The sequence below is a fragment of the Salvelinus alpinus genome, chromosome 15, assembly GCF_045679555.1.
Source record: "Salvelinus alpinus chromosome 15, SLU_Salpinus.1, whole genome shotgun sequence".
In the NCBI taxonomy this organism is placed as follows: Eukaryota; Metazoa; Chordata; class Actinopteri; order Salmoniformes; family Salmonidae; genus Salvelinus; species Salvelinus alpinus.
Genome location: NC_092100.1, coordinates 56,026,737 through 56,040,183, shown reverse-complemented (window position 1 = coordinate 56,040,183; position 13,447 = coordinate 56,026,737). Strand labels below are relative to the sequence as shown.

Below are 13,447 nucleotides of genomic sequence, written 5' to 3'. Positions count from 1 at the left end.
AGGGAGGGAGGGAGGGAGGGAGGGAGGGAGGGAGGGAATCATCACAAATCAAAAAGAAAAATATAGCACCTTTTGGAAAGACACCACAAAAAATCAAAGTAAACTTCAATGCTATTTGGCTCTAAACAGACAGTACATGGTGGCAGACTATCTGACCACTGTGACTGATAGAAAACTGAGGAAAACATTGACTAGGTACAGACTCAGTGAGCACAGTCTGGCTATAGAGACCGTTCGTCACAGACAAACCTGACTGCCCAGAGAGGACAGGCTGTGCTCACTCTGCTCCAGGGGAGAGGTAGAGACAGAGCTGCATTTCCTATTACACTGTGACAAATACTCAGACCTAAGAGAATATTTCTTTCCCAAAATTATAATTCAATACAAAGAATTTGAAACTCTAAAAGATGAAGAAAAAATCTAATATTTTGGCAGCCAAATATGTGTCCTCCTGCCACAACCTGAGGGACAGCCAGTGAAAAGTGCAAAGTAATGTCGATAATATTTCCCATCTTGTTTTGTTTTGTCTTTCATACCATGTCATGTGTCTTCTCAGTCATGTTGACACTGGTCTACTACCATTGCTTTGTTGTATTGTTGTTCTGATTAATATTGTTGTTGTAGTTGTTGTTAATGGTAATCCCATGTCCACAACTACTATTATTATTGCTGTTGGTCCCACCATTTGTTTATATACAAATATATATATACTTTATATGTAAATATATATTTTTATTTTTAGATATGTATACTTTGACAATGTAAGTAATAATGAACTTGCCATGTCAATAAAGTCAATTGAATTGAATTGAAGAGAGCGAGAGAGAGAGAGAGAGAGAGAGAGAGAGAGAGAGAGAGAGAGAGAGAGAGAGAGAGAGAGAGAGAGAGAGAGAGAGAGAGAGAGAGAGAGAGAGAGAGAGAGAGAGAGAGAGAGAGAGCGTGAGAGAGAGCGTGAGAGCGAGAGAGAGCGAGAGAGAGAGCGAGAGAGAGCGAGAGAGCGCGAGAGCGAGGGCTTCAGAGCAAGGGCAGGAGTGGGCGGTATGTGAATAATGCAAAGCCACCTACGCAAGCAGCCACAAAGGTGTATAAATGGCATACATACTGGACATACATAGAAAACACATACAGTGGGGAGAACAAGTATTTGATACACTGACAATTTTGCAGGTTTTCCTACTTACAAAGCATGTAGAGGTCTGTAATTTTTATCATAGGTACACTTCAACTGTGAGAGAAGGAATCTAAAACAAAAATCCAGAAAATCCCATTGTATGATTTTTAAGTAATTAATTTGCATTTTATTGCATGACATAAGTATTTGATACATCAGAAAAGCAGAACTGAATATTTGGTACAGAAACCTTAGTTTGCAATTACAGAGATCATACGTTTCCTGTAGTTCTTGACCAGGTTTGCACACACTGCAGCAGGGATTTTGGCCCACTCCTCCATACAGACCTTCTCCAGATCCTTCAGGTTTCGGGGCTGTCGCTGGGCAATACGGACTTTCGGCTCCCTCCAAAGATTTTCTATTGGGTTCAGGTCTGGAGACTGGCTAGGCCACTCCAGGACCTTGAGATGCTTCTTACGGAGCCACTCCTTAGTTGCCCTGGCTGTGTGTTTCGGGTCGTTGTCATGCTGGAAGACCCAGCCACGACCCATCTTCAATGCTCTTACTGAGGGAAGGAGGTTGTTGGTCAAGATCTCGCGATACATGGCCCCATACATCCTCCCCTCAATACGGTGCAGTCGTCCTGTCCCCTTTGCAGAAAAGCATCCCCAAAGAATGATGTTTCCACCTCCATGCTTCACGGTTGGGATGGTGTTCTTGGGGTTGTACTCATCCTTCTATTCCTCCAAACACGGCGAGTGGAGTTTAGAGCAAAAAGCTCTATTTTTGTCTCATCAGACCACATGACCTTCTCCCATTCCTCCTCTGGATCATCCAGATGGTCATTGGCAAACTTCAGACGGGCCTGGACATGCGCTGGCTTGAGCAGGGGGACCTTGCGTGCGCTGCAGGATTTTAATCCATGACGGCGTAGTGTGTTACTAATGGTTTTCTTTGAGACTGTGGTCCCAGCTCTCTTCAGGTCATTGACCAGGTCCTGCCGTGTAGTTCTGGGCTGATCCCTCACATTCCTCATGATCATTGATGCCCCACGAGGTGAGATCTTGCATGGAGCCCCAGACCGAGGGTGATTGACCGTCATCTTGAACTTCTTCCATTTTCTAATAATTGTGCCAACAGTTGTTGCCTTCTCACCAAGCTGCTTGGCTATTGTCCTGTAGCCCATCCCAGCCTTGTACAGGTCTACAATTTATCCCTGATGTCCTTACACAGCTCTCTGGTCTTGGCCATTGTGGAGAGGTTGGAGTCTGTTTGATTGAGTGTGTGGACAGGTGTCTTTTATACAGGTAACGAGTTCAAACAGGTGCAGTTAATACAGGTAATGAGTGGAGAACAGGAGGGCTTCTTAAAGAAAAACTAACAGGTCTGTGAGAGCCGGAATTCTTACTGGTTGGTAGGTGATCAAATACTTATGTCATGCAATAAAATGCAAATTAATTACTTAAAAATCATACAATGTGATTTTCTGGATTTTTGTTTTAGATTCCGTCTCTCACAGTTGAAGTGTACCTATGATAAAAATGACAGACCTCTACATGCTTTGTAAGTAGGAAAACCTGCAAAATCGGCAGTGTATCAAATACTTGTTCTCCCCACTGTATATATTGTACACAGACTCACAGAAACACATGCACACAGAAAAACACATGTATTATAAAACACATAGAAGATACACATATAAACATAGTGACAGTCACACACATGTACAGTATACAGACAGGCATGCATGCATAGAAGCCTACATACACACACACACACACACACACACACACACACACACACACACACACACACACACACACACACACACACACACACACACACACACACACACATGAGCAATGATGAGGGCAAGTTGACAACAACAAAGTCTTGCAGAAAGGAGAAGAGTAGCTAAGGATTCAGAACAAACTAGAAAAAAAGAAAAAGTCCCATGAGTTCACGAACATCCCTCCCTGTCCAACTAGTGGAACTTTAAAGCAGATATTTTTCCATTATGTAACCAAAAGAGAAAAAAACACATCACATACTCAATATTTCAAGGACCTGCAGCACACTACCCTGCAAGCAGAGAAGGAGAGAGAGGGAAATCAAAACCCAGGGGTGCAGGCCTGTGAGAGGGAGAGGGCTGCCTGGGGGAGTTCTCCGCTGAGGGGGCATACAGCACTAGCACTGGATGGGGAGGAGAGGAGGAGGAAAGGAGCACTGGAAAAGACTAGCATCGTGACTCGTGTAGGTATTACGCCACCAGTTGGAAGACAGTGAAGGAGCAGAAGAGAGGAGGAGGAGAAGAGTGGTTGGGAGCATTGTGTGGGCAGTATGAACACTGGAGTCAGGTACCACTGTGTATGGGAGACAAAGAGAGCGTAGGACTGCTGCTGAAAGAGAGAGGGGGCAGAGAGAGGGAAGAGTGGGAGAGAGACAGAAAGAGCGAGAGAGTGATGGTGGGCACTACCAGCTCTCACAGTCTCATGTCAGAATAAGACCTTCATCTATGTTTCTCAAACGTCAAATTTCAAAGTTGTTCCAAATGTCAAATATCAAAGTGTTTACGGTTAAGTTTAGGCATTAAAGCCAAATCCTTAAGGTTAGGCGTTAACCCCGAACGGTTAAGGTTTGGGATAGGCTTAAAACAAAAATATCAAAAACAACTTCCTATCACTGGATTCAAACTTGCAACCCTTGGAAGCAGAAGTTAACAGAGCCTACTGTTGCCCCTAGTGGCCGGTTTCCATGTCATCTCCCGACTCGTCAGACATGAATGGACGTCGAATACTGACTTGTAGCATGGGGAAACTGTCTGGGTGGGCAAGTCCGTGTGGGAGTAAGAGGTGCTGGGTGAGGATGGCGGGGTACACGATTCACTCACGACTGCTGTGTGCGCGTTGTGTGTGTGTGTGTGCATGCATGCAGTGTGTGTGTGTGTGTGTGTGTGTGTGTGTGTGTGTGTGTGTGTGTGTGTGTGTGTGTGTGTGTGTGTGTGTGTGTGTGTGTGTGTGTGTGTGTGTAGGTTGTGCACTCTTGAGGGATGTGTGTCTAGTTTTGTTATGAGATGGTACTCTCTGTGCTGCATGTAGAGTAAGCCCACGGCCAAAAAAAGATCGACAAAAAGAAGAAGCAACACAACGCAGGTTGAATCCCCAGTCCTAAAGTATATCCATACATTGACATGATAGTGTTTTCAGCCTCCACTTCAGTTCTCAGTTCTTTTTTCAGCATCAGTTGTCAATCAAGGGTAAGAGGCACTTCAACCGTAAACCTAACAGGACACCATAAGGGAGCTTTAAACAGCAAGGTTCTAAAAGCAGGCCTCAAGTGAAACCATGGCGCAGTGATCCGTCTGGTTTGACCGAGCTAGTTAAATGCATGCCTGAGATGTGTCAGGTCTAAAGCTGATGGCAGGAGAGACGTCCCTGGGAGAGCGGAGATAACAGGAAGAACCACTCCGGACCTGACCTGAGTCAGGATCCATCTTCCTCCTCTGGCTGACACAGAGACATTTTGAGTCCTCTGTTTTGGGGTAACAAAAGACTACCGAGTTCCCCTTAGCATTACTAATAAAAGGTGAAGACGCATTTACACTCTAGTCAAGTAAACTTCACTTATTCCATGTAGCTAGTGGAGCAAAGGGCCTTAACAACAGTGCATCTCCAGCAAACCCTGTTCTGGATTCTGAGTCTGCGTCCCAAGTCGAGGGCAAAACCCAAGGGTGGTGTGAGGAAGAGGATACAAGTACAACTTAACCCACATTCTACTCTGCAGGCTCCCAGTTCAGTCAAGAGATAACAACAAGACATGGAAGAACAGGGATCTCCAATCTGGCAAACCCAACGTTGGTCAACAGGAGCCGTTCAGTATCCAGCAGACAACAACAACAAGATTTGAACAGAAAGCTCCAACCACAGCAGTGGTCAAAATGAGCTTGACTTGTGTCTCCTCTGATCCACTGTGTAACGAGTGTGTGTGTGTCCTCCGTGTAATGTAGACACACAGACCTCCACTGAGACTGCCCATTCACTGCCCTACACGCTTTGAATCCTTGCAGCTCTTTCCTACATGGATAACACCAAAAGCATTCTTTGCATTCCTCTCAAAATGGGTGGTATAACTATATTATTGTGCTGTTATACCTTTTTTATGTGACAGTGACAGAAGGCCATTGTACATTATCTAACACATGTATGTTCTGCCATTTAGCAGACGCTCTTATCCAGAGTAAATTACAATCAGTGCTTTGTGCACCTTGAAAGTAGTACGCATGACACTTTAGGTTGAACTGAACTGAGTTTAAACAGAATATCAGCAGTCAGACATGGCACCTTCATAAAAATGTATTAAAAAATAGAACTGGTTACAGATCATTCAAGCAAGAGCTGATCAAGAAGGAACTGGTAAATGTTACGTGACTAAACATTATTATTTAAAGAAACATCAGATCATATCAAATCACATACAATCATTTCTATTGACTATTCACTTCTAAAGACTGACAATACAGCATTTTGTAAAATGCTATTCCCACTGTACAATTCTCCATCCATCAAACCTGACTCTGTAACATCACATGAAGTCACAGGCATCCTTAATAATTGACCATTCACTTCGACTGACTGCCTCTATACACCCCTGGCCATGTTATTTCCACTTCACCCCATCATTAAAACAGTCCATTCATACCTGATGCTGTGGTTGTGGTTGCACCATTAAATCTCTTGTAATCCATAGATAGCACACAGTAACATCCGCTCTGTCTCCTCTCTGCAGTCTCTCCTATCTGAAGTCCTGAAGCCTGACAACTGAGAGATGGAATGCAGCTCTCCTCTTATCTGATATGAAGAGAACAAACTGGCTAGCACATCAGTCGCTCTCCCCACCTCTCTTTCCTCTCCTCTCTTCTCCAACCACCTGACCACGTGTCCCCTCTCCACCTCCTCAGTTTAACAGCTCATCCCTCTCTCTTGTTCAGGAACATTCTCTGTCTTTCTCTGATCTTCCTCACTGACCACACAGACCTATACATACAAAGATATTATCATATCAGTTGAGTGTATCTGCTCTTTGACCTAGTGCTGTTGAAAGATGTTATAGAACCATCACAGAAATACACACATACACACACACAGATATGCAAAAACACATGCAAATATGTACGTATAAACACAGAGGCCTCATGCCCATAGTTGGCTTTAGCTAGTCCAATCTCCCAACCCCATAACTAGCTACCAAGAAGCCATTTCAGGCTATCAATCAAGTTAGAGTAGCTAGCTTGTCTAACTATTTTAGCTGGCATGCTAGACTTGAGAAAAGCAAGCAATAACTAAATGTGCTGAGTAAGAGCCACTTCCCTTTCAATATTTTACCCAGATTTTAGCAGAGATGCAGAGAAGCATATTTGTGACTCGTTTCAGGAAAGGCGTATGTCGCCACGTCACTACTTCACAGGAGAGGCATTTCAAATCAAAAATAAAATCAAACTTTATTTGTCACATTTGCCGTGAAATGCTTACTTACAAGCCCTTATCCAACAGTGCAGTTCAAGAAGAGTTAAGAAAATATTTACCAAATAAAAAATATATAAAAATATACAGGGGGTACCGGTACCGAGTCACTTAGAAATGTCACTTAGAAATGTCCTTGTTCTTGAAAGAAAAGCAAACTTATTGTCCATTAAAATAACATAAAATTGATCAGAAATACAGTGTAGACATTGTTAATGTTGTAAATGACTATTGTAGCTGGAAACGGCTGATATTTTATGGAATATCTACATCGGCGTACAGAGGCCCATTATCAGCAACCATCACTCCTGTGTTCCAATGGCACGTTGTGTTAGCTAATCCATGTTTATCATTTTAAAAGGCAAATTCATCATAAGAAAAGCCTTTTGCAATTACGTTAGCACAGCTGAAAACTGTTGTCCTGATTAAAGGGGCGGCAGGTAGCCTAGTGGTTAGAGCACTGGACTAGTAATCGAAAGGTTGCAAGATCAAATCCCTGAGCTGACAAGGTAAAAATCTGTTGTTCTGCCCCTGAACAAGGCAGTTAACCCACTGTTCCTAGGCCGACATTGAAAATAAGAATTTGTTCTTAACTGACTTGCCTAGTTAAATAAAGGTAAAATAAAAATAAATAAAAAGAAGCAATAAAACTGTCCTTCTTTAGACTAGTTGAGTATCTGGAGCATCAGCATTTGTGGGTTCGATTAGAGACTCAAAATGGCCAGAAACAAATAACTTTATTCTGAAACATGTCCGTTTATTCTTGTTCTGAGAAATGAAGGCTATTCCATGCGCGAAATTGACAAGAAACTGAAGATGTCATACAACGCTGTGTACTACTCCCTTCACAGAACAGCGCAAACTGGTTCTAACCAGAATAGAAAGAGGAGTGGGAGGGCCCAGTGCACAACTGAGCAAGAGGACAAGTACATTAGAGTGTCTAGTTTGAGAAACAGACGCCTCACAAGTCCTAAACTATCAGCTTCATTAAATAGTACCCGCAAAACACCAGTCTCAACGTCAACAGTGAAGAGGCGACTCCGGGATGCTGGCCTTCTAGAGTTGCAAAGAAAAAGCCATATCTCAGACCGGCCGATAAAAAGAAAAGATTAAGATGGGCAAAAGAACACAGACACTGGACAGAGGAACTCTGCCTAGAAGGCCAGCATCCCGGAGTCGCCTTTTCACAGCAACCGGTCAGGATGCTCTCGATGGTGCGGCTGTAGAACTTTTTGAGGATCTGGGGACCCATGCCAAATCTTTTCAGTCTCCTGAAGGGAAAAGGTTTTGTCGTGCTCTCTTCACGACTGTCTTGGTGTGTTCGGACCATGATAGATCATTGGTAATGTGGACACCAAGGAACTTGAAACTCTCGACCTGCTCCACTACAGCCCCGTTGATGTTAAAAGGCGGGTCTGTTTTCCTGTAGTCCACGATCAGCTCCTTTGTCTTGCTCACATTGAGGGAGAGGTTGTTGTCCTGGCACCACGCTGCCAGTTCTCTGACCTCCTCCCTATAGGCTGTCTCATCGTTGTCGGTGATCAGGCCTACCACTGTTGTGTCGTCAGCAAACTTCATGATGGTGTTGGAGTCGTGTTTAGCCATGCAGTCATGGGTGAACAGGGAGTACAGGAGGGGACTAAGTACACACCCCTGATGGGCCCCAGTGTTGAGGATCAGTGTGGCAGACATGTTGTTGCCTACCCTTACCACCTGGGGGCGGCCCATCAGGAAGTCCAGAATCCAGTTGCGGAAGGAGGTGTTTAGTCCCAAGGTCCTTAGCTTAGTGATGAGCTTCGTGGGCACTATGGTGTTTAATGCTGAGCTGTAGTCAATGAACAGCATTCTCACATAGGTGTTCCTTTTGTCCAGGTGGGAAAGGGCAGTGTGGAGTGCGATTAAGATTGCGTCATCTGTGGATCTCTTGGGGCGGTATGCAAATTGGAGTGGGTCTAGGGTATCCGGGAGGATGCTGTTGATGTGAGCCATGACCAGCCTTTCAAAGCACTTCATGGCTACTGACGTGAGTGCTATGGGGCGGTATTCATTTAGGCAGGTTACCTTCGCTTCCTTGGGTACCCATTGTGTTCTGCTTGAAACATGTAGGTATTACAGAAAGAGTCAGTGAAGACACTTTCCAGTTGGTCCGCACATGCTTTGAGTACACGTCCTGGTAACCCATCTGGCCTCGTAGCTTTGTGAATGTTGACCTGTTTTAAGGTCTTGCTCACATCGGCTCCGAGAGCGTTATCAGCTGGTGCTCTCGTGCATGCTTCAGTGTTGCTTGCCTCGAAGCGAGCATAAAAGGCATTTAGCTCATCTGGTAGGCTCGCATCACTGGGCAGCTCGCGTCTGGGTTTCCCTTTGTAGTCTGTAATAGTTTTCAAACCCTGCCACATCTGACGAGCGTCAGATCAGGTGTAGAGAGATTCAATCTTAATCCTGTATTGACGCTTTGTTGGTTTGATGGTTCGTCTGAGGGCATAGGGGGATTCTTTATAGGCGTGCAGATTAGTGGATTTCTTGAAAGCGGCAGCTCTAGCCTTTAGCTCGATGCGCATGTTACCTGTAATCCATGGCTTCTGGTACGGTCACTGTGGGGACGACGTCGTCGATGCACTTATTGATGAAGCCGATGGCTGAGGTGGTATACTCCTCAATGCCATTAGATGAATCCCGGAACATCCAGTCTGTGCTAGCAAAACAGTCCTGTAGCGTAGCATCCACGCCATCTAACCACTTCTGCATTGAGCGAGTCACTGGTACTTCCTGCTTTAGTTTTTCCTTGTAAGCAGGAATCAGGAGGATAGAATTATGGTCAGATTTGCCAAATGGAGGGCGAGGGAGAGCTTTGTATTCGTATGTGTGTGGAGTAAAGGTGGTCTAGAGTTTTGTTTCCTCTGGTTGCACATGTGACATGCTGGTAAAATTGATTTAAGTTTGCCTGCATTAAAGTCCCGGCCACTAGGAACTTCTGAGTGAGCATTTTCTTGTTTGCTTATGGCCTTATAGAGTTGGTTGAGTGCGCTGTTAGTGCCAGCATTGGTCTGTGTTGGTAAATAGATGGCTACGAATAATATAGATGAGATCTCTCTTGGTAGATAGTGTGATCTACAGCTTATCATAAGGTACTCTACCTCAGGCAAGCAATACCTCGAGACTTCTTTAATATTAGACATCGCACACCAGCTGTTATTGACAAAAAGACACACACCTTCACTCCTCGTCTTACCAGACGTGGCTTCTCTGTTCTGCCGGTGCATTGAAAATCCCTCCAGCTCTATATTGTCCGTGTCGTCGTTCAGCCACGACTCTGTGAAACATAGGATATTACAGTTCTTAATGTCCCGTTGGTAGGATAATCATAATCGTAGGTCATCCATTTTATTTTCCGATGATTGCATGTTAGCAAGTAGAGTTGATAGCAATGGGAGTTCTCGCTTGCCTACGGATTCTCAAAAGGCAGCCTGATCTGCGTCCTCTTTTCCTTTGTCTTATCTTCACGCAAATTAAGTGGGTCTGGGCCTGTTCCCAGGAGAGCAGTATATCTTTCTCGTCGGACTTGTTAAAGGAAAAAGCTTCTTCCAGTCCGTGGTGAGTAATCCCAGTTCTGATGTCAAAAAGTTTTTTTCGGTCATAAGAGACGGTAGCATCAACATTATGTACAAAATAAGTAAACAAATAAGTTACAATCAATGCAAACAAACGAACAAAATAGCACAATTGATTACGGGTATGTAAAACGTCAGCCATCGTCTTCGCCGCCATTTTAAACATAACATTTGAACGTAAACATTTGTTTTTTTAACAAAATATGCTTTTTGGGAGAAATGCCTTCTGGACCATGTGCCTTAATAACAAACTTGTATGCCATCTTTAAATAGGAATACATTTGTTAGATAACAAGCCTAGTTGGTTTAACCACGGAAAAAGACAGGTACCTTCCTGCTAGCCATCATTGGCTGAGATAATAGATGGGCTGGACATGCCGAGAGATGAGTTCAGATTGGTCTGTCATGTAGCATGCTTCTTTCTATAACATGAGCAGCTCAGTATGTGTAGGCAATTCTTTCTTTTGAAAGATATCACAAAGAACTGCAAAAGTGTTGCTCTCCACTTTCTGGAGGACTGAGTTTTGAAATCAGTGGAATGCCCGGTGGAAGCAGAGTATGATAGCTAAGGAGATGGAGAAAATTCTGGCATTTGATTGCAAATATGCGGAGGGAGTCAAAGGGAGAACACAGAAGGCTGTTGTATAATACACCTGTCTCCGGATTGCATCTTCAAACTAAGGGTAACCATGGCATCCATGACAGAGAGGGAGAAGCGTTCATCCATGTATATGGGTAAGAGAGTCTAGCTAGCTACATTTTCAGATATTATACATGTCTAATTTTGTCAAAAAGTTGTTTCATTACTTGCTAGCTAACATTACGTGTATGATCTGTGTAGTAATATTATTCGTATCTCAGAGTCATTTCCATTGCTAGTTATAGCCTAATGTTAGCTATCTAGCTAACATTGAACCTAGTTGGTTACCTACCTGCAGATTCATACAGGGTAGTAACGTTATGAGTTGGGATTATGGTTCATTGTTTAGCTAGCTAGTTACATGTCTAATCAAAAGACTCCACTATGCAAGTAACCATTTCAAAGTACCATTTACACCTTCTGTATCCTGTCCATGTGACAAATAAACTTTGATTGTATTTCATATAGCATGCATTTACCAGAGACATTAATGTGAAGAACAACATGACCTGCACCAAAGCCAAATTAGGATTTAACGTTAGGCCAACGAGACAGTGTCCAAGTTCAAAAAGTTTAGTTTGAATGCCATTCTTTTATTTCTTCACACTCACAACCGTAAACTATTTTCTGTAATTAACTCGCTATTAACTTGTAAATAATGATCTTCTGTGAGTTTATTTTCCTGTAATAATAAATACAAATTAGCTCAATTTAAGACGTTGTCAGCTATATGATATGGTCATTATTTGAACTGGCTCGTCAGCTAACTTAACGTTAACAAACTAGCTAACAAGCTAGAAACAAACCAAAACATTTAGAAAGTTGCTTTTCGTTGCCTGGTTTGCTAGATTGACATACTGTATATTAAATTCATTTTTAAACTGATGGGTTTCCTGGTGTTAAAATACACCAGTTATGCTATTTTGGACCACCAGGCCTGTCGTTTTTGTGTTTATACTTTTTCATAACGACAAGTTTGATGTCGGACGACAATAGAATGTTCATGATGTCACTGGGACAACTGTCTACAGACATGTCGATTGACGTAGTATAACCCAGTCTTTAGTCTTGAAATCTTTGGTTGTTTAGTATACTACTGTACACACTCTGTTCAGCACATGGCCCACATGTGAATCCTTAAAGAGATGGGTGGGGCTAAGGTTTAAGAGGGTGTGAACACTGTTGAACGGATGTAGACAAAGAAGAGCTCTCCAGTAGGTGTACCAAAACATTTAAGGGACATTTTCTCAAAAATGGGGTGACAAGATTATCAACTTTCAAAGCAGAATTACTTTCCCATTGTTCCTCATATGTAGTGTATTATATACCATTTTCTAGCTCTGAGTCTCTACTTGCAGAAAACACCATTTCAAATTTTGCAAAATAAGACCAAATCGAGCCGGTCGGTCACATTTTGTTTCTTTTAAACAATAACCACCAGTCAGGACAGTCAGCTCAAGAGGTATGGTTAGATATTCAGAAAAATAAACATATTTTTTTTACATATAATTAAGCATAATGATTATGGCTCTCGGTTGCAGTAAAAAACTGTTTCAGTTGTTTGAAAAATTGCTAAACTCTCCAACTTGCCATCCTCATAGGACCACCCCCAGCCATCCTCATGTACTTTGGGCCCCCTCAGATTTTTTTTTTGGGGGGGGTATGACACCCCTGCATAAATACATACACTCGTAAACAGATACTCAACAAACAATTTGCACACACACACTGGCAACGAGGGCACAGACCTGTAAATTCCAGCGCATCCTCTATGAGTGGAGGTAATCGCAGTCCATCCATGACCTCCCTGCAATTGCAGAGAGAGAGAGAGAATGAGAGAGAGCACAAAAGAGAGAGAGAAAGAATGATGGGGGAAGATAGAGAGTAGGCGAGATGGTCAGTGAACTCCTCCACACGCCCACCTCAGCTGCAGGCAGAGACAAAACACACGGAAAGAGCTGAAAGGCAGCACAGCAGCTGGCAAGAACACACACACACACACACACACACACAAACAAACAGACACTACACACACACACACACAAACACACACACAAACAAACAAACACTACACACACAGTCAATACCTTAGGAGTAGTGGAGAGTTCCAGGGAGCTGAAGCCTCTGCTCTCTTCTCGGTAGCGTGGGAGAGAGAGATGCAGAGAGAGCAGAGGGGAGGAGCAGAATGAAAGAAAAAATATGCCGTTTTTCCAAACAACAACCTCCGTCTCTCTGTCTCCTTCCCTTTTTTTTCTACAACTGATTTTGCACAGTGGTGTGTGTGCGCCGAAGTTCTGAAAGCTTTTCAGCACTCCCTCTTGCTCTCTCCCGCTCACACACACACGGACCCACTGCCAAATGCATTTACTTATAATGAGATCCAGACTGTGAGTGTGTAAGTGTGTGTGTGTGTGTGTGTGTGTGTGTGTGTGTGTGTGTGTGTGTGTGTGTGTGTGTGTGTGTGTGTGTGTGTGTGTGTGTGTGTGTGTGTGTGTGTGTGTTTTTGCTGAGCGATTAACCAAAATTTCGATGGGGGTTCAGTTATTAAAATTTGCACCAGTGCGCC

At 43.4% G+C, this 13,447-nt stretch overlaps 1 protein-coding gene across 6 annotated transcripts in view; it reads right to left on the bottom strand.

Annotated features, from left to right (window-relative positions):
* The window catches only part of LOC139540391 (coiled-coil domain-containing protein 136-like), a 55,118-nt gene extending 41,922 nt beyond the window's left edge, over nt 1-13,196 (bottom strand). For 2 of the 6 annotated variants that reach the window (XM_071344183.1, XM_071344185.1), the window contains exons 1-3: nt 12,969-13,196; nt 12,630-12,688; nt 9,845-9,943 (exon numbers count right to left, since the gene is read on the bottom strand). In XM_071344183.1, coding sequence (XP_071200284.1) covers nt 9,845-9,943; nt 12,630-12,681 — 151 coding nt within the window. In that variant the 5' untranslated portion in view covers nt 12,682-12,688; nt 12,969-13,196. Of the gene's footprint in view, nt 1-5,809; nt 6,027-9,844; nt 9,944-12,629; nt 12,689-12,968 lie in introns of those variants that run through there. The other 4 variants (XR_011668185.1, XM_071344184.1, XM_071344186.1 and 1 more) reach the window with 4 other exon arrangements.
* Nucleotides 13,197-13,447: the final 251 nt, after the last annotated feature.